At 39.0% G+C, this 21,281-nt stretch overlaps 2 protein-coding genes and 1 non-coding gene across 5 annotated transcripts; 1 reads left to right on the top strand and 2 right to left on the bottom strand.

Moving 5' to 3' along the window:
* The first annotated feature begins 837 nt into the window (after positions 1 to 837).
* On the top strand, positions 838 to 5,607 carry LOC119741009. 3 transcript variants are annotated; one of them, XM_038216567.1, is made up of 7 exons: positions 838 to 937; positions 1,365 to 1,549; positions 1,928 to 2,011; positions 2,299 to 2,391; positions 2,711 to 3,157; positions 3,391 to 3,609; positions 4,272 to 5,607. In XM_038216567.1, exons 2-7 carry the CDS (start codon positions 1,377 to 1,379, stop codon positions 4,297 to 4,299), a joined length of 1,044 nt encoding a protein of 347 aa, XP_038072495.1. In that variant the 5' UTR covers positions 838 to 937; positions 1,365 to 1,376; the 3' UTR covers positions 4,300 to 5,607. The 3 variants fall into 3 exon arrangements, with proteins under 3 accessions (XP_038072495.1, XP_038072494.1, XP_038072496.1); XM_038216566.1 differs by having other exon boundaries at positions 1,347 to 1,549; XM_038216568.1 differs by lacking the exon at positions 2,711 to 3,157 and having other exon boundaries at positions 1,347 to 1,549.
* Positions 5,608 to 6,025: 418 nt separating this feature from the next.
* LOC119741008 (actin-related protein 3) lies at positions 6,026 to 16,143 on the bottom strand. The gene is made up of 12 exons (XM_038216564.1): positions 15,969 to 16,143; positions 14,428 to 14,483; positions 13,700 to 13,824; positions 12,626 to 12,736; positions 11,674 to 11,769; positions 11,047 to 11,154; positions 10,749 to 10,892; positions 9,565 to 9,738; positions 8,455 to 8,547; positions 7,895 to 8,020; positions 7,504 to 7,587; positions 6,026 to 6,405 (listed from the first exon to the last, which is right to left on the bottom strand). The coding sequence occupies exons 1-12, from the start codon at positions 16,010 to 16,012 to the stop codon at positions 6,310 to 6,312; spliced, it is 1,257 nt and encodes a 418-aa protein (XP_038072492.1). The 5' UTR covers positions 16,013 to 16,143; the 3' UTR covers positions 6,026 to 6,309.
* Positions 16,144 to 16,933: 790 nt separating this feature from the next.
* Positions 16,934 to 17,015, bottom strand: Trnal-aag. Its single transcript has one exon. It is a non-coding gene; the product is annotated as a tRNA-Leu (tRNA).
* Positions 17,016 to 21,281: the final 4,266 nt, after the last annotated feature.

Genomic DNA, 21,281 nt, shown 5'->3' with positions numbered 1-21,281 from the left:
CTCTCTTGAGTTGATATGTCGATATCTAGATCTTCAAACGTACCGTGCACGGTACGCGTGTGAATATCCGAATGGATGAAAGTTCCCTTTTTGTTTTACATCACACTATTATTTTTAAAAGGCAAGTTTTCCATGTTGCGAACAGAAACTAGAAGGGAGGGGCCGGTGCTTTTTGGGTGTGGCAAAGACATTTGAAAGAAAGATCGGTCCACGCGAAGTAATAACAAGTTTTTCAATTCAACTTTTGCATAAGGAGCGGGACGCCCCTATTAATTCAGCTTTGACATGAGGCTAAAGTCGGACTTCATTTGAAATCCACAGTGCACAACACACACCACCATCACCACCCAGCCCTGAATTCCGATGATCATCAACGTCGTGCCCAAGTGCAACAAGTGTCATACCCCTGCAGAGATCAAGCGCAACATGAACACCCGCCGACTTGGGCCAAAATAATTTATACAATTGTAAATTCAGCTTGAGCGTGAAAGTGAATTATGAAACAAGCGCAACATGCAAAGCTCTTTTCTTTTTTTAAAATAAAGGTATCATTGGCTCTAAATGCTAATAATAATCGTTCAAGAATATCATAATTATTTGAAAATTCGTTCGGATGAAAAATCTATAATATGAAGAAAAAACGGGATAATTTGTTTTTACTAAATAATTATTATGGGTCCATAGATATAGAATAAAAGGGTCTGACGACTGCGCACAGCGCACTGAATGCGATTTTAATTTTACGCGCGCCCTCTTTTACGCTCGATTTGTGCGCACCGTTGATTACACAATAGCGTTGATTAGCGTTATGGAAATTCTTTAGTTCTCTCACGCAAAAAAGTCAACGCACGCTCATCAGGGCTTCTTACTTGATGTTTTACTTCAGGATTGCACATGAGATGACCACGATTTCTGACTCTTAGAAGACTTGAGATTGGTATGTTTTAACTTTTTGCCCCAAATTTATTTCTGTTGAGTGCAAAATTATAATTTTAAATGCGGAAAGTTAAGTAGGGCCTACATGTATTTTTTTTTTAATTGTCAAAGTATGAATTAGGCCTAATAGTCGAGTAGGCTATAAATAAAAAGGCACTGCTAACGTTAGGTAGGGCCTAATTGTGTAATTTGAAAAATAGAGTTACGGGGCATGGGTTTACCACTCTGCAGGCACTAAGTGAAAATTAAGTAGACTGTATTACTATTAGTTCATGTCTTTTTTTCATAAATCATTTTGATTTAAAAATTCCTTGATGAAATAGCTCCTGTAGGCCTACCAGTATCACTTAAAGACTTTCCTTCTTTTTTCCAAGAAAAGTTGCAAATTTATTTCTATCTTCCTCAATCAGCTGTTTTTGGTATAACAGCGAAGCTCCTTGATGGGGGACGAACATCCTTTGACTTGGACGAATTCCAGCAGCGAAGGTTTAGCGTTCCAAAGAATTAACACAAAAATCGCTGATGATATTGTGATGCTCTTCGTCATCATTACGTCACTTGTTGCAGCGGCATCGGGGGTTATGGTAATCTACGGATTTTGGCGATCGAAGAGGTAAGCCCTTTACCTAAAAAACTCATTGAGTTATGATAATAAATTCTCATTAGCATTAAAACAAGCATAAAAATACTCTTGATAATGGCAAAAAAAATGAAAATAAGGTTAAATATGACACAGTGGTGTATTTTCGAGGATTGTATTAAAAATTACATTGCATGACCTTTTAAACAGTAGGCCCTATATTGGTTGAGTCCAATAACCTAAAAGTGACTTTTCGTTCTCTTATATGAATGGGGCTCTTAACTATAACACAATCCCTTAAAGTAAACAAAATGATGTGTCAATGACATAATATTATTTCCTCCTCTGCACATCATGTTTACGTCACTATCTCGCACTTGTTTCATCTTCAATTCTTCACTTTTCTATCAGACAGCATAGACGATTGCGAAAGGTTGTTTCCATGGATACCAATGATTTCCTTCTGTATGCGCAAATTGCTCAGCAAGAAGTGAGGTAGGTTTTGGGGGAAAAAAATCATGTACCATCGCTGAGAAGCCAATTTTCGCCCCCCCCCCCCAAAATAAATTATTGTTCAAAAATAAACGTCGTGATAACGCTGCTGACAGCATTATGCTGCGATAACGATGATGGTAATTATTCTGAAGGTAGTGATGAGGGATATCGCTATGATGGTGACGATGGCAAACTTAAACTGGTAATGATGAAATAATGATGGGGAAGGTTACGATTAGGTATCATAACGCGGACTGCTCGTTTTCACATTTTGCCCACCCCTACAGTTCAGCGCCGTGCAAAACCAGTCTGCCGTTTCAGATGCCTTACAGTGGAAAGAATACAGCCGGACTATCATCCTATCCAGTCATTGTTCCAGGGTAACTTGCGTTCAAAGCTTTAACTCTCTTTTTTATTCGATGAAAATTGCAAAACATGAATGAATTGTACTGAATATATATAGGCCTTTACATATACACACAGATTCAAGTTTGGGTGAATGCGGGAAGTTGAAGGCATGCAATTGATTTGGAAGCTACAATCGAACTAATATCATTTGCTAGATGTAATGCAATAGACAGGTAAAATATTTCGAAATGAATGATTTATATAGTCTTCTGTTTTAATAGATAACTTGGCGTTACAAGAGGTCGTGCTTGCTCCTGACATTAAAATGAAAAATCCCTTTACCTTTTTCAGGTATGTCAGAATTGTACAAATCACCCATCCGGCAGCTAAGGAACAAAACTACAGAAAGGGTCACCACAGAAGTGTCGTCCCAAAAACAGAAAACAAAGACGTCAATATCCATTCTAATATTCAGAGCTTGCCGAAATCAACATCGAGCGCGCCAGCAATTCTCAGCGGTCTTTGGAAACAGCGCCATCTGTTAACGGGAAATAAAGACACTTTAGTTGACTCCTTCACAATGCTCAAGAAGCCGATGCGACAGCAGACGGTGCGCGCCTCGCTGTCTGACACGTCACCGATGATTGACAGGTCTGTCGACCAATCAAGTCACGGCATCTGCGAGGAGTGCGGGTCAGGCACGTCCTCATTGGCTGGAACTTTTCCCAGGAACATATCCTGCAAGCTGTGCAGAGAGAGGGCGGGGATTCGAGATGTTAGAATGCCGACCAAAGACAGGTGGAGATTTCAAATTGTCAGTCATTCCTAGTGATATAGTTCTGCTTAAAATTGAGAGAGAAGATTAAACTGTAGACGCTGGTTTTACCTGAACTGATAGAGGGTATAAAATTATGAACTTTCGATGCTAGTTCTGAGTCTCTTTCTCAGATGCCTTTTAGAAAATCACTATTTCACGAGCATCATAAAGTTCAACCCTCAGCTTCAATTTATGAAACATTATTTAACCACAGACCCGCCCAGGAACCGTCCTCTTTGGCCGTGACCAACGCCAGTTCCCCCGCCTCCACGACCGGGAGGAACACGGTGCTACCCACGGTGACCCCGCCTCCCAAGTCACCAGGCAGACCCAAGCTGTCTACTTTCCGTGACGGTCGGCGGAAATCATGCACGCCCGAGGTGCGTGCTCAGCTGGACCCGTTTCGGACCATGGTCCTTCTCTCAAGCTCAAGGTTTGAAACACATGATTCGCTATTACATCTTAGTTTACATTTTTCCATCAATAAAACGCCAAGCCTTGACCCGCAATATGAAACAGCAGTGCGCAACGAATGAAGGTATATATCGGTAATTAAGACATCAGGCAGTGCTGAATTTTAGGGGCTGAAGAAGCTAAAGCCAGCTAAAGATAGACCCATTGGTGTTGAAATGAAGATTAATTCTAGATCGTGCATTTTTTTTTAGTCTATGGACTCGCACAGCAAGGGTCTATATGTGAGCAGATTCGGCGAATAATTATGCAACAGCAAGTGTCTCACAGACTTGGAATATTTGGGGGCTTAAAAGAAGCTGAAGCCAGCTAAAGATAGTCCCATTGGTGTTGATTCTTACCATTCAGCGGGCGCCTTCTATCAGGTTTTCCGTAACCCGATGTATTACAAAAACATGGCAGCCAAATTGACCAATCAACAGCTTAGTCCACATATTTGATCGAAATGACGTCTCAATTTCTAAAGGCGACTCCGATAGGCTGGCGCTTGGGGTCACATACAATTCGGATGCTCACATTATTATCAGACGTTTGTTTACATAGAGGGCTCCCTGGACAAAGGGTGATACTCAGACTAGCAATAAAGACATTTTTAACAACTTGAAGATGACTTTTTTATTCCAGTGAAGACCTTACAAGTGACAGTGACTGATCCTGGAGCAATACCATCGCATCTGAAGGGGTTGGAAGGATATCTTAGTATGTGTCTTAAGTCAACATGATCAGAGGTTGCAAGAAAATCAATGGACTCGAACAAACCATGAAAAACAAAACACATTATTACTTTTCCTGTTAAATGTTTTATTTCATTTTATACAGCTCTAAATACTCCCCAAAAGAAAGCTTTCCAACTAATCATGTTTTCAAACTCAGCATTGAAATATTTATACTTTAACATACATTTTACAACAAAAAAGATCTGCTTAATTAGTGGCATCATTGATTGTTTGGTAATTCTCTTGAAAGATTCATTTTTAATGGAAATGAAAGTTGCACGGATCATGTATTTGAACATTTAAAAACTGCAAACAAGGGCACAATATTTTATATCTCTTTAGAAAGACCACGTGATTGGTCCTTTGGTAACTGATTCTCATGCAAAAGTCTGCCTGGAGCATCATGTCAGAACCAGTGAATAGGTATAACAAACGGCTGCAATGCAAAGCTAAGGAAAAGCTTTATATAAGTACAACTACTAAAGGTCCCAGAAAATAAAGTCCCTATAAGTACAGGATATAGATTCGATGTTATACCATAGAGGCCAATCAATGTATCCGTGGTGCACTCAGTTAAAAAAAAATAAGTCTAATTTAAAAATAAGGTCTCCAGATCAAAGTCGCTTTTTAAAACTTATTCCTAACCAGTTTTGTGGTGGAAAGTTTTCTTTGGTGATGATTGTGAAACATATTGAAGATTTCTGATCTAAATTCAAGCAAGCTTGCTCTTCAACATTTAGATTTTACTTCTGAAAACAAAAATGGGGAACGACAGATTTTCAGTTAGGTAACTGACACTCCTAATTAGGTTTAAGCAAAGACAATGTGCAAATTGATAAACCAGAAGTGCAAAATAAATACTAAGTGAATTCAACTTTGACCTTTAACCTGCAGTTGACCTCTAGATTTTAATCTGGCAAAAAACCCCAAGCTGTGTATAGCTATTGTGGAGACCTGTATGGGTTACTCTGCATGCCAGCCTACTACTGCATCATTTGCATAATCATGCACATTCAATTCAATGAATATGCATGATATGAAAATATTCCTAATGTACAGTCACATTAGGTACGTCTAAATATACCGTACATATTTCCAGCTTTGATAACTATATCCGCCATTTAATTAGGAACTGTTGTTTTCTAATGCAAAAATACAATCTTTGACAATACGCAAGAAATCTTTTAAAATTTTGTGGCTGATTATCAACTCAATAAAACAGCAAATGAACTCTAGAAATCTGATCATTTGCATACAATTCCCTTCATTCTTTCAATTTCTAAAGATTACAATAATTCACTATTTAAAGGCATTTGTTCATTTTACAAAAAAAAAAAATTGCTAAATTTTTTATAAATTTATAAATCCATCATATGTGACATCTGCACGTCATGATGGTTGTTAGAGGGGGTTAAAGTATCCGCTAAATCTACACTTGCTGTCAAGAAAGGCTTCGAAATAAGTTGCTCAAAAATATAAGGGTTTGGTATGGAATGGGTGGTACCATGCTTTGCTGACCTTCATAGGATAGTCGGGTGCTCTGACATTATTCAGAGTCATATATGCCAGCTGAAGGGGAACAAGACAGAGATGACTATTCAATTAGATCCCCCCCCCCAAAAAAAATGTTTGTTTTTCCTTTAATGCAGAAATTTTTACAAAAAAGAAAAATTTCAACACCTCAGATATCAACTTTCCCCGCCACCAACAAAATCAAACTTTTTTCAAGTAGTTGACTGCAAGTCTAAGCCCTGAACCAAGTTTGTTGGATTACAAAAAAACCACTATTTTTTCCTTTTCAATGTCGGAGAGTACACCTGACCTACGGTGGCAATGCTGCATACATTCATTGCACTTTTAGACCATCTGTATAAAAAAAAAGGTTTCCTTCTGGTACCACCCACCCATTAAGAGACAAGATTCTTCTGTCGCTGGTTGGTGGCGGTCTATGACATCACACCAAAGACAGGGTTGTGTCGGCAAATGCTGGGGCCATGTTCATCATAATCCGCCTTCGTGTGACACACTTGGTAGAATTCAGGCTGTGGAAAGATGAAAAAAGGAAGATATAAACTATGAGTGAAATCATATATCGATTGGGTTTTCTGAGAACTTGATTTTTCCTTCCACACCGTTCTTTCATTCAGACATGTAGCTTCTCTTCTGATCTGCTGATTTCCTTGTTTTTTACTGCTCATGAATGCCATTACAAATTGAAAAACACTGTACAAAGTCTTGTGCGGTTTGGAACTTCCTCATTTTTTTCTAAATTTCCAGTTGCATGCCTGTTCATTGTTCTCTCTCGGAGGATACAGAACTTAAATTGACATTCAAAGGGCCTGGATTTCCTGTCATGAAGAAACCTTTCCAATAAACATGCTAGATTCTGAGATTATATAATAGTCTTTACATCTGTTTTTCCCACATGAAAGCCATGTGCTCCGTGCACAAGTACCCCCTCAACAGTATGAAAGGGAGAGTTGGGGGAGACCACTGGGAGAGACATTCAAATTCATTGACAATGACAGCTGGGCCCAATTTCATAGAGCTGCTTAAGCAGAAAATTTGCTTAAGCACGAAAAAACATTGCTTAGTAAAATTAGATCACCGGCCAAAACTCCATGTGATGTACATTGCTTATGACTGGTATTTAGCTGTTGTTTACTTAGCATAACAATCGCATGGAGTTTTGGCCGGTAACCTGATTTTATTATTAAGCAAGACGTTTTTGTGCTTAAGCAAATTTTGTGCTTAAGCAGCTCTATGAAATTGACCCCTGGACTCAAGCGAAAATGCTATGGCTTTGTGTATATTCAGAATAAAACTAGTCGTGTGTACTTCGCACTATACACGCGTGAACCAGTATGCGAACCAGTACGGGAACAAGGTGTGTCCTGTCCAGTAGGCTCTCAACAGTGATCCAAAAGCACCGTTTCTTGTTGGCACACAGAGCCTTACCATAATCTAATTTTGATCGCCCTACAACTTTTGATGTGAAGGTTGTTGAACAAAAAACATAAAATCAATCTATTAGGGAGAGCGCTTTATGTGCTAATGGTATAACCAAGTTTTCACCAGGTTAAGGGGTTTCATGAATCAAATCACAAACATCTACTACTTTTTCCAATGTCACAACTTACCGTTGATGCCAGCATACTACCTCCAAACCAGACGGCGTAGCGCTGCATGTGATGGCTGATAACCTGAGTCTCAATGGGCTTTGGCTGTGGAGAAAACAATCAAGTGGCTGATAAGAGACTAGTCAAGCGATTATCTTCTGGGCACAGTTCAAGGCTAGGACCCGAAACTTGCACTTTTGTTTATGGCTATTCTATGGATGTTGCTGGTCTTCATTCAAGACTGGAATTTGGATTATGATTCCCTTTTAACGTTGCCAGTCCTTCCCTGCAAGTGCAGCCACTGCTGCAGCTGTCAAAAATAAAGGAATAGCAGCAAACGTGTCGATTCAGCCAATTTATAACCAGTATTGAATAGTGACAAATGCCAATCCATTTAGGAAAAGCCACAAACCTTGATTCTTCCGCCACTGAGCTCCTCACTGATTTTCAGACGGGCGTCCACGATTCGTTTGACATCCCTCTGTAGTCTGCGTCCAAAGTCACGGAACATTGTAGATCCTCCGGACAGTACAATATTCTAGTAAAAGAGGACAGAGTTCATTCACATAATACTTCCATCAAAAGATTTGATATAATCTGGGAGCAAGTAAATGGAAGTTCTGATTATCACCCAAAAAAAAAGCTCAAAACATTTTGCTCAGTACAAATAGATTACCAACCGCACTGTCGTTTGAGATAGATGACCTCTGACTCAATTTCATCCCATTTTTGTTTTGGTGCAAGTAATTTCACGGGGAAAAAATAATTCTGCCAAGTTTCTCCATGAAATTCAGATATCGGCTTTTTGTTATTTTACCAAAAATAATAGTATTTTGCAATCCTGTGCTGATAGTTCATGAACTGCTTTTACTGAAATGTGAAACTATGGTTTTAAACTGACAGGCTTCATGAATTTAAATAAGATAAATGCAATTTTTTTCTTTTTTTGTTCAAACCTAGTATATAACTGACCTTGTACAAAGGCCTCCTGACATCAATGGGGCAATTCTGGATGACAATGTCCACAGTCTCTGAGATGGGAGTCGTGAAGTCAGGGTTGGAGAACTGTCAGAAATTGAACAAGATCAATTATTAAAGATCTCGAAGCAGGTGCATATGTCCTGATGGCAATATCGAGAATATTTGATATATCGATTATCCCATGTAAAAGTTAAAGACCATAAAGATGACACTTTCACTAAAAAAAATATTAAGTTCCAATTTTCCACGACTTTCTCTGGAGCATATTGCTCAAACTAAATAAAACAAATCACAGCACTGAGAGTTTGTCCAGAACGGGCATTTCTTTTGAGCTTTTACATCGGGGAGACCGCGAATTCTAGCGAACGCAGAGCACAAGGCGACCCCGCTTGGCATTTCGCGATGTTTGTTTTTAGTCACAAACACAAGTTGCTGCCGAGTTTTATTTCATTATGCAGAAAACGTTCAACACAAAGTGAAAGCACAAACGGGACATTTATTTTGACGATAATCTGACGCATTTTCGATATTTTCGATATCATTCCTAAATTTTCGATATGATTAAAAAGTTGCTATCGGCGATATCAATTTCAAAATAATATCGAATAATCAAGTAACATTGATATATCGATGGTGAATTAAGTTCAAGCAGAAGCTCAAGCAGCCTTACTTTCATTGTTGTTAGAGGAGGTAAATCAAGGTTTAAGCCAGAGGGGTGTCTGGGTGGCTTTGGGACATTCAGTGAGCTATCAAATGGACTATCCGAGTTGGAATACTAAATAATTCGCTCTTTTCACGCTCCGCCATTGGGCATGCACAGCCTCGATCTGGCAACTTTACACAATAAAAATAGCCAGTTCAGTGATCTGAACCCCGACACGGGAATCGCTGAACCGGCTATATTTATTGTGTAAAGTTGCCAGATCGAGGCTCTGCATGCCCATGGCGGAAGTGTGAAAAGAGAGAATGGAATAATAAATTATTAAAAAATGCACAGCATTATCCTGCAACTTAAACAGCCTGATTTCATTTCAAAGGCAAGTTTCGATACCAAATTTTCAAAGCGGACTTAAGCCTTGAGGTAGATAGAATTGGACCAACCTCTGGATGGAAGAAGACCTCAGGTCCAAGGAAACGCTCATACCCAACATCCGCAGAGAAAGGCTTCTTGGTGATAGCGTTGATTCCATCGTATTTCTTCATCCACTTGCCGGGGTCAGTGTCGTACTTGGTGAACTCCTTGGCTATGTCTGGGCAGATGTAACCCCATCGTTCCTGCACAACAAAGTTTGGTATAATAATAATAATAATAATTTGGGAGGCTAATCATCCTTACTCGCAGCTGGTATGCTGAATTGCGAAGGACGCGGCTACAACGTGGTCGGGCCGCTGGCACATAAAGGCGCCTATGGCTGCCAGCCACATCGACCCATATATGACCACGGAGCACAGCCTGAGATCAAAAGTGTTTGATTTTTCCGGAGGGAGGAAAACCGGAGGGCCCGGAGAAAATCCCACGTGGCACAGGAGAGAACCAACGCACAACTCTACTCACATGCAATCCGCGGCCAGGATTCGAACCGTGGTCACCTTGGTGAGAGGCGAGCGCTTTACGCACAAGCCACCCATGCCACTGTATGAATGGGGATATCATTCTATCAACTCTTACCCTCCAAGAACTGTCAAAATCAACCAGGGGGTGTTGGAGGATTTTGAAGGGTTGAGGAATGTAATGCCCATCCATCATGAATTCACACAGGGCTTAATGGCCCCAAAACAACGGAAGTACAATGAATTTACCACTGATTTCTTTAATTTCTTCTTAATGGCATACGTTGAAAGATCCAGGAGTCAAAAATACCTAGATATTTAGGGTAAATCTATATGACTTTATTTCATAACATGAACCCACTGGATCCTGAGTTTGATAGTCAAGACTACAAGAATACAGAGCTCTGCAACCTATGACCTAGATTGATTCCCCAGTCCTTCAGGAATACCACAGAGTTTGTTTGACCAGGTTTAGTAGTTTAATTAACTAGGCTTAAACGGTTTACAACACCAAGAGCTTCCTTGATTGTCTTGGCAATCTCCACATAGTGCTGGCTTTAACCAGGTTTAGTTACCTAGTTATCAAGGTTTAAACAGTTTATCAAGGTTTAAACTGTTTATCAAAACCAAGAGCCACCTTGATTGCCTTGGCGGTCTCCAGATTGATAGCTTTAACCAGGTTTAGTTCGTTAACTAGTTAACTAGGTTAAAAGATAATGAAAACCTAGAGCTACCTTGATTGCCTTGGCGGTCTCCAGAGACTGCTCTGGCGGGATACCAGTCTCTCGTTCACGGAGCAGCTGCTGTACGAAGTATGTGATGTCTCGACCAGCAATGGGAATGTGCTTGATACAACTGCCGATAACATAACCCTCAGCCTGTGTGTGGGAGGAACACAATAAGAAAAACAGTTGCAAAAAACAATGAAAGCGTTTTAGTGAAATTATCTCAGAAATTAATTCCGCTTGCGGTACGCACACGTCAGAAGTTTTGTTCAGATTTTCAAATGCTAAGTCTAAGGCTTCAACGTACCACAGGGATGACGTGAGTGACTCCATCTCCACTGTCAATGACGGTACCTGTCAGGGTACGTTCACCAACTTGCCGTGATGTCCAGGAGGCAGCCAGAGCTAACACAGCCTACAAGAAAACAATATCATGATTAACCCTTGCACTCTGACCCTTGTACTCCTTGTTGTAACATGTCACTGAACTTTGTGATTCAAGTTGAGTTGAGTCATTCTAAGGCAGTAAACTCAAGTCAAGTTGAGTTGCTAGCTGAGCAAGGTTGAATTGTGTCAAGTCGAGTGGAGCTGAGTCGAGTTACATCCATTCTCAAAGTCAATTTGGGTTACTGGCATCTTAGCATCATTTTATTTAGGATCACACACTGAGATTTAGTCAACTTTCAGTGTATTCTTTTAAAATGTCTGGTTCAGTGAAGATTTCTGTAACAATATTAGGAGGTAGGGGTGCATGGTATGACCTACAATTGCAATCTGCCTTGCAATGCAGTAGTTGCATAAACAAGCTTAAGCCATTACACAATTCAATGTTTTAGTTTCAGTCTCTCTTTGTTGTGATTTAATATGGCTGTAAACAAGGAATGGAATATAATTATTGTACAACAACTACTTTTCCAGTTTGAATATACATTACCTGCACGGCTATATACAATCCTGGAACGTTGAAGGTTTCAAACATGATTTCTGCTGTGTATTCACGGTTCTCTGGTGTATTGAGAGGAGGTTCCGTCTACAGACAGAGACAGGGAGAGAGTAAACAAAAAGTGTACAGTTTGTTAGGGGAAACTGCTTAACCCTAACTCCCTAGATATTTTTGCTGGGATGCAACCTCAATCCTGCAAAATCCCCCGACTGCCTCCATGTAAAAATTGCATACAGCAATTCTTACTTCTTGCATGCGGTCCTTGGAGGGGAGACCACTGCCTTAATCCTGCAAAATCCTCCAGCAATCACTGTCAATATCCTGAGGCAGAGCCAGTGACATCCTTGAGCAGTGCAGAGGATTTCAAGTATAATTTATGCCTAAATTTATGCACGGCTGAGCATAAACAACACAAGGTACACCCCAAGACCTTGACACAGTGCATCCTCCAAAATCAGCCACATAGTTTTGCTACATAGCCTCCATCCTGCAAAATCCTCCATTTTGCAACGAGGATTTTGAAGGATTTGGGAAGGTTAGGGTTAACAGTTTGATATTTGTGCTTACTATAACCCCAAAATTGTGGCAATCCTGAAGCTACTTGAACCAACAAATGCTTGCATACAACAATGTGAGCTAGACCCATTGAACAGTGCCACTGTTGTACCCTGTTGCTGAACAAGTACATGTAAGACTTTGGCACTTTCACCTGTTGTATCTTGTTTCAATGAACGGGCTTTGACCACTGTTGCATGCTCTTGTTCAGGCAGGGTTCCTAAACAAAATAACCTGGTTAGGGTTAATGTCCTTGGCTTACTGCTCGTGGTCTCCATGAATTGCTAGTCCACAAAGTCACCTAACAATCCTTCACTGTATGCTGATATGTATTCATCCCCTCCCCCCCCCTTTTTTTGGGGGGGGGGAGAGATGTTGACTGACTTACCAGAAGGAAGTAGTGATCCTCAGGTTCTGCCCTGAGATACTTGAAGATAGTCTGCTCAAGAAACCTCTCCATCAGATCCCAGTCATCCACGATACCATGACGCACAGGGTACTACAAATGAGAGTAAACAACCAGTTTGATCAAGTCGAGACTTCATATTGATGTAAAAGACAACAAACTTCATAAAATTTAGCACTTTGACTTATGTGACACGGGACATCCCATTCCTACACTAGAGGGGCAAATGGCAAGCAAGGCAAAGTTGAGGATGTCATGAGCCCACAGGGTATCAACCAATGAGTTCCTATACCGCCCCAATGCGCCCTGCCTGTCAGACCAAGTCAAATAATAAACACGCACCCGCCCGCTTCCATTTTCATGCCCATACATTTGCAACATATTTTGCCTTTTTGTTTCCCACAAACTTGTAGCTATGAATGCAAGTTAAAATTCTTGTAGAAAAGGTGAGGGTTCCTTTGGACCTCCTTCCTTTTTTCAAAAAGCCTTGACGAGACACTACCGAAGCATTGTACAGTTTTACAGATTCACCCAGAAGTAAACAAAATGAAATAACAAGGGTATAATAATAATGAGGGTATAATGCAAGTGTTACTGGGATTAGAAGGCAATGTTCCACATTGCGTAGGTCAACAAATCTTGTGTCATATAATGGTAATATTTAACTTAGATAATCAGGAAAAATCAATGGTCAGGTGCAGACTTTGATAATTGGCTGAACTATGGAACAATTCAAAGATTTAATATGTTTATTCAAATATGTTGCACATGGGCAATATTAATACATTGCACTGCTTGATGTATGGTGCATAAACATCATTTTGTAAAAAAATTATCAAAAATACTACCAGTATCAAAAACAGATTTTCAAATATTTTTTTTCTAAATCAGTCAAAGGGAAACTGACTAGGTACATGATAGTAATATTTCAAAAGTTGAGCAAAGAATCACTCCAGTCAATTTCTTAGTTCAACTTTAAAAACAAGAACGTGTCAACATGATAATTGCTAAATCAAGGTGAAAGGGTAATTCAATCCAATCTCTTTACTGACTGACCTTGCATGCATAATTTGGCTTGTCGATCGCTTCGTCACCGATGAAGAAATCTAAGTCGTCCACACCTTTGCCTAATCTACGCTGTGATTTCTCACCCACTTTGGCCGACTCCTTGATGGCGATAGCTAAGGGGAAAAACAAAACAATAAAATACTTTCATGATTTTAAACTAGCACCAAAAATAGTAAAAAGTTGGGATGATTTCAAATACAGCACTTTATTTTATTTTATTTAGGCACTCCCTTGTGGTTTTCTGGTTGTTTCTACCCTATTCTCAGTTTTCAAGATACATTTCAATCGATTAATGCTAACCTTACTAAATCCTCCACAGTCCTCCAGGCGGTTTTGGAGGATTTTGGAGGATTGAGGCTGAATGCAAAATACAATTTTGGAGGATTGTGGAGGATTGAGGGCTCATGGACATTCAGAACCGGTTGTTTTTAGAGGATTGAGGCTGAATGGTGTTTGAAGAAGAGGATTTTTGAGGATTGAGGCTAAACGCATTTTGAGAGGCAGGGCTGATGGAGGATTTTAAAGGATTGAGGCAGTGGGTATCCTTCATTTGAACATAAGTGCAAAATTTTGGAAGATTGTGGAGGATTGAAGATGGTTCCAAGCAAAAATGGCCTAAGGGGTTAGGGGTAATAGATCTAAAATGTCACCCTTAATGTGATCAGTGTCAGTGTTGATAACTTAACCAAATGGAGATAATTAAATGTAATACCCACCTGAGGGAATAATAAACTGCGGCTCAGTATTCCCAGCAAAGCCCATCTTTGTGTACCTGCAGATATGACCAGAAATGGAAAGAATATTGTCATTTTGGGAAACATGATATAGGTCCAGTACTACAATGTAATGACTGAATGCATGTTTTAAACACAAAACCTGTAACTCCTTTGGTTTTCTTAACACACAGTATTTACATAATTTCTGAATTCTACATGTTCCAAAGTTGTATACATTTGATTTCAATATTTTATGTATATTTATTTATTTTGAAGATGTACGCCTGTGATCATACACAGGATGAATGACGTGTACTCTCATGCTTGGTTAGATCTACTTCCTGTTTCTGTGTTTATATAGCATAGTTGGCACAGTTGTATGGGACTTCATCAAAATAAAGCACCAAATCTAGTCTTAGTTCTAAATCTCATATATCAAATATTGTGGATTATTTTCTTCTTGAAAGATTTTTAAGGATGTTTTGCTTGAGTTTAGAATATCTACTATAACATGGAAATAGACTTTTTACTGACATCTGCACTGTCTTATTAATTAATTAATAAGTCATACTCATTAACTGATAAATTTGAGAAACTAAATGTTTACTCAGAATTGTACCATAATCACGGTATCCATGTAGTGAATACATTATACAGGCAATTCCAGCATCACTGACATTACAAATTGGACATTTTTGGTACATTCAGAGCTTAGCGAATAACCTGAAAATGTGCTTTTCAAATCTTATACATCCATCAACAAGTAATGGTCAAGGAGATTTACACACTACGAGTTTTGGATCACAATTCTGAAGCATGATTAATTATACCTGTATCATTGCTAATTAGCTGTGTCATAGATATTAATATTTTCTTAACGTAACCATGCCATGGTAATGAATACATGTACATGCTGTTACTGTGTTAGCTGATTTATTTTTTTTCAATCAAAATTGTATTAGCAAAAATAAGTCGAGAGGTTGTGACAGAAAGAATTCCACAATGAATATCACTACTTTTTCCTGCAGTGACTTATCTGCTGTGTCAGAAAGCGATAACATGTCCTAAAACACACAAAAGGTCCCAAAAAGAATTAGCAAAGAAAATATTGAAGCATTTACTGAGAAAGTGAGAGAAAGCTTAGATTCTCAGACCAGTCTCATAGTCATAGGGTTTTTGCACAGGATGTCCAGTGATGATCAGGTATGGAATTCTGTCATTTCGTTTTCAGTTCATCAACTAAATTTGGTGCATAGTTTTCATGGGTTTTAACGTTTTACATGAAAACAAAAATGGCATGCTTTCCCTCCTGCAATTATTGATTGTCATAAAAGCTGAATATGATGAAAAAGTGACGCTATGGTGAATGCTGATGCACTCTTTCTGAAACGACATCTTCACCAGCACTACAGGAAGTAAAACTGTAATCCCGCAATACAACCCATGCACGCCCCCATAAACTTTACATGCAAAATGGAAAACGCCCAGGCACAATGTCTCAGATTCGCACCGAAGTATACCCTTAATCATTGTTAACTCACCCCGTCCCTGGGTCTATAACACATGCAGGTAGTCTACCAGCCATTTTGTAGCTTCTTTACCCCGACTGATCAGAAAATCGGGAGAAAATACAAAAAAAAATCACTCGTCCAGAATTACCGTTCCCGGCAAACTCACGATAAAGGAAGTAGATCTAACATGGCCGATCCTTACCATGGTCTAAAGTTTTGTCAGGCCTGCTGAAAGTGAAAATCAAAAAGAGGTTTTTATTCTAATAAAATCGAATAACTCTATTAAATTATAACAAAATAATTATCCAATGTTATTTTTTTTACAAAAAAAAATATATCCATTGATTAAAAAGTAAAAAAACATGAAGAAAAATGCAATATACTCTTGAATTGTGGGTAAATTTCTGCCATGTGATGTACTTGGTAGCTACTGGCCTGTTCTATTAAGTTTAAAAGGGGTTTTCCTTGTCTGCTCATCAGAAGGACATGCGGAAGTAGTGTCTCGCAGAAAATTATAAGGGTGAAGCTGGATGATGTATTAAAGTTGGGTTGTAACCTCTTGGATGAACATTGCTTAAACGGAGTAATTTAGAAAGTGCCATTTGCGAAATGTCATGAACAAATTCAAGTTAATTTCAATCATATTTATTTTAATCATGAAACCATTTTTTTCAATTATTTCAATCATTAAACCATTTTTCCCTTCACATAATACAACATTTACTGTTAAGAATCATGTGCAAGAAAGTGGACCAAAAAGTGGGGTATTTGGTCTAGGAGGGAACAAATTTCCCAACGTGTTTGTCGTTTCAAGTTTGTTATTATTATTTTATTTTAGTCACATTTATTTACAATACATTTTAAGAAATTTAACCGAAGTGGAATAATGGCAACCACGCAGACGTATTAATTAAAAGTTAATTTTTTAAATCTTGTAAATAGTCCGAAACAACGATAATTATTTTAGAGAGTGATAGGGGATAAAAAGAAATTCTTGGCAGCGGTGGGATTCGAACCCACGCCATCGAAATGACTGGTGCCTTAAACCAGCGCCTTAGACCGCTCGGCCACGCTACCTGGCGTGACGAATACTTATTGCTGGATTTGATTGTAGTCAGGCGTTCGGTACCAACATCGTGTAGTGCGTCCTCAAGTCACTGTCAGTACGCGGATACGAGTGCGTCTCGTCGGCCCCATCGATCCCGGAAGACAAAGTGGAAACCCTGAAGATAACTAGCAGCATAACTTAAATTAGCGGCATAACTGCTGCCATTTTTGTAACTCTGCAATTTAGAGTAGACAATATTTTTTATCACTCTTGAATCAATGCTTACATTCATGTAAATCTAAATCTTCAACTTCACCTTCAACTTCATCTTCAATTTCATCTTCATCCATTGAGCCATTAAAAATTAGTGTTGCAGGAGAATTGATTTAAAACTTTCTGTATTAGCTGGTAACATGTTCCAATCATTGATGGTGGAGATGAACTTCCTTGCATGCCCTAGTTTTATCATAGCCAAGCTGGCAAAATTTCTGAATGTGACCCCTTGAAATTCTCGATTGTCGGTGAAAATATTGATTGAGTGGAATAGGCCTATCCATTTCCCGTTTATTATTTTGAAATAAGGAAATTGAGAGGTATTTTAATACCACGTCAAAAGACAGATCCAAAGTTAATACATGTAGCCTATAACTATCGCAGGACATCGTGACAGATGATGAAGAGTTTGCAAAGAGCGCCCTCAGTATATATTTATTCATTATTTACGAGACAAACTTAGTTTGGTTTACGTAAATTGTGCTCTACCTAACCCATCGAGAATGTCTGAACGCCCAACTGCCCACTTTAAATGTTAATAAGACATGATCATTTTATATCGTAATCCGGCTTTAAATGAGCGGAAAACTGTTTTGCTTCACTGCACCGCTTCCAAGTTTAATGGCCCATACTGCATATTGCTCTGCATACTTAAATGTGAAGGTAAACATATTCAGTTAGCACGGTAAACCACCGTTGTTAATTGCATAAAAGGATGGGAGTCCGATAACGGGTATGAACAATTAGATAATTGATTTACTCGATATATCTAATGGATGTTCAATTGACATTATTGATTTTTTTTTTCAATAGGAAATGTATGACTTCAAATTAAGCACCTACATAGAGGCAACATTTAAATTCTTAATCCCCATTCAATTTAAAAACTAATACTTCATGACGCACATACCACCATTCCATTTGTTGCTTGAAAAATTTAACGTTGTGCTAATTTTGATGCGTAATTTCCCCAAAATTGTCAAATGCTTGAACAGCCGTCGCACGCATCATGAGCTTTGCGTTTCAAGCAGGAAAATGTTACCCATTTAGTACGCTGGATTAAACAGCCTTGCTGCACGCGCGGTATATACTACGGTAGAGCGCCACAGCAACCAGGAACTATTTACATTGAACACTGCCCTGGTGAAACGTCGTGGATAAACAGCTGGCTGGCAGATTCACCTGGTACTTGCTCGTGGCAAAAATTGTTGATAATTTTCTTTTTGTAAGCTGCACATGGAAGCCAGTTACTGTGAGCCCACGTTGGGATTTACATGAACGACGGTGTCATTTCGCGTTCATCATTATCACACTATTGGATTCGTCAACACACTTTTCTCCACAGGCCTGTTTCCCGCCTTTTTATCAATGCTGCGCGAGTAGTGTCGTCTGCACGTGGACTGACTGCAGTATGAAGCACGGGCTGATCGCAACGATCGACGTGATATGTTGTGACGATTACCAGAGAAGCGACTCATGTTTGGATTTAAATCTTCTCACTACTGGCGATTTTCCAGTGGATAGTCAACTAGCACATCGTTATGGATATGGTGGTGAATAGAAAAACTGGTTAAAGTGTGATTTTGGAGAAAGTTTTGCTGCAGACCAGATAACTTGAGAATATCAGTACCAAGTTGGCGCCATAATTTGTGTACTCACGCGGAAATAAGTGCAATCTTCTGTGGCTCGTGAAATATAGACAACTACTGTATTTTGGTAAGTCTTACGTATACTTTTGTCCGGTATCATCTTTTTAGTCTTATATTTCGTCTTCATGTGGTCATTATTACTTTGGAAACTGGAGGGGGTGATATGGAGCCCGCACTAATGTGTAACACCATGAGGTTATGTGCTGATTTGGTTCAAGTGGCAAAGACTATATGCGCTCATCCACATTGAGTACGCTGCTTGAAAAATCAAATTTGCCTTTTATGGAGATAGATGCCAAATACGTCTTTTAGTCTTTTATGCATCAATGCATCAACACACTACATGGAACAATGGATTCGGCCAATATAGGCCACGTTGTTAATTGATTGTATGGTTTCCACCTGTTCACTGTTTTGCATTATATCGACTATAATCATAGAGCTATATTGACTATAATACAATTACAAGATTATTAAATTCGCGTAGGATTATCAAATTCAATCCAACCTAATATAGGTGATGTTGTTGAAATCCTTAAAGATATTTATATTTCCTCTTCCTTCAAATGTCTCCTAGAAAGGCCAACAGGAATAATATGACATTAATACATTTTGGCAGTCACAAACAATATAAATATAATAAGAACAACAAGATAAAACGAAAACGACAGTGACAACAACAGAAACAACAACTACATCATCCTTCAACAGCTACAGTTGTTGCACCAGTCCCTTTTCGAATCAGTGACGCCATTAATAAATTAAGGGCAGCTGCCGGTATAGCGAAGCATGACCAATTAAACGAGCTTAAATTCTTTCCCAGCCTACAGTTTGCCCTATGGAAATAAAAAAAAAACATCCTTTCAAACACCTTATTGCTGAAAGTTGTCAGTTGATTCAAAGGCAAAGAAAAGGGAGAATGGAAACGTGCATTTGTTGTCATCCATGGATGTAGAGGTGTAACCTCTAGCTAATAATTTATCTCTTCATGAAAAATTTCTATTATTATCCCAAAGCAGCCATGCACGACGATCATTGACTCGAGCCTGGATTATTACTGCCATCCTTCGATAGTGTGTCTCCCATGATTTTTACATTATGTAGATGATAATTTTATGCGGGTTATTATCTTAATGTGTAGCGTGCGAACGATTCCCTGGAAATTACAAAAGTCCATTGTCGTTAAAGGAACGTCGGAACATTTGCGGTTATACCACCAACGTACCAAGCGATTGAACGAGAAAATCCTTGCTCATAGTGCAGATAGTTATGGTATTAAATACCGTGAACATTTTAACCTGAAATGGTATTAATGAAGGTATAGTTTTAGAAAGTGTGTCTGCGAGCGAAGGTTTTTTTTCATACGTTAGCAACGGAATTTTGGGCACACCTTTTCTGTTTTCTCAAAATGTATAGTACCAACTATGTAGAAACTTCAACACGTTATAACAATGCACCCTTCTTAAGATTTTGAACAATTGTGTTGTATCAAACGAAACAAAAATCACAAAAGGCTTTCAAAAAGCAAATGATATACTATGCACGGCAGTTATAGGGACAGTTTAAATATATAGTTACAATGTCGTTGTGGTAAGTAAGGGGCGGATCCAGGTTTGCCTCAAGAGGAGGGTTAGCTGGCGGGGCCAGGTAGCAGGCATGTGTTGTTTTGATGTTGTTTTTTAATGTTATTTTCCTGTTTTTGCGGGCCAAGGGATAGGGAGGGGTTTAACCCCCCCCCCCCCGTAGTCTCCCAATTAAGCAAAACAGGTGAAGTCGATTCTGATAATGACATGGGCATTCGGTATCGTGTCATCGACTTACACCACTTATCAAAATTATGCACGAATTTTAGCCAAAATAATGGCCCCATATATTTATCTCAAACAGTATACTTTTTCCCCTCCATTAATCACATTCGTCTTCATGCTTGACTGCCTGCATTATTGCCATATTGATTATCATAAAAGCTCTTCCTTCTCCCCTTGGTTAAGCGATTGCTTCATTGTTCTTAATGATGATTGAACAACATGGTTGTGTTGATACACGTATCAATGTTTGCGCATTATTTTGACGATGTGAAGAGCTCAGTCGTGCATTACATGCATACAGCTGTTAGTAAGTGCATGAATTCCACATTACATTAAGCCACACCGCATTATCTCACATTCGTAAACTAGACTTATTAAAACAGTCATTGTAACGCAAACATTACACGCATAAAACATTCGCATTGACTTTCGCAAAAGCTGTCAGTATAGATTTACGATGAAAACAATATTTGGTTTGTATTTTGTAGCATTCCTTTTCGAAAAGTACGTGAAGTAATGAACCATTACTGCCGCACGGCCGGGTTACCAGCTTTTCTGTCATCAG

This window comes from Patiria miniata, unplaced genomic scaffold (assembly GCF_015706575.1).
Source record: "Patiria miniata isolate m_02_andy unplaced genomic scaffold, ASM1570657v1 HiC_scaffold_5, whole genome shotgun sequence".
NCBI classification, from domain to species: Eukaryota; Metazoa; Echinodermata; class Asteroidea; order Valvatida; family Asterinidae; genus Patiria; species Patiria miniata.
Note: the sequence above shows the minus strand (reverse complement) of the source record. Positions and strands in the feature narration are given on the sequence as shown.

Excerpts from the sequence above, each read along its gene's own strand:
- LOC119741008 (XM_038216564.1), bottom strand. The coding sequence starts at position 16,012 with ATGGCTGGTAGACTACCTGCATGTGTTATAGACCCAGGGACGGG. Across the intron at positions 11,155-11,673 it reads GATTGTATATAGCCGTGCAG|GCTGTGTTAGCTCTGGCTGC; the intron begins GTAATGTATATT and ends GTTTTCTTGTAG. Across the intron at positions 8,021-8,454 it reads TCAGGAGGCCTTTGTACAAG|AATATTGTACTGTCCGGAGG; the intron begins GTCAGTTATATA and ends CTCTTTTACTAG.
- LOC119741009 (XM_038216567.1), top strand. The coding sequence starts at position 1,377 with ATGGGGGACGAACATCCTTTGACTTGGACGAATTCCAGCAGCGAAGGT. Across the intron at positions 3,158-3,390 it reads AGAATGCCGACCAAAGACAG|ACCCGCCCAGGAACCGTCCT; the intron begins GTGGAGATTTCA and ends ATTTAACCACAG. Across the intron at positions 3,610-4,271 it reads GTCCTTCTCTCAAGCTCAAG|TGAAGACCTTACAAGTGACA; the intron begins GTTTGAAACACA and ends TTTTTATTCCAG.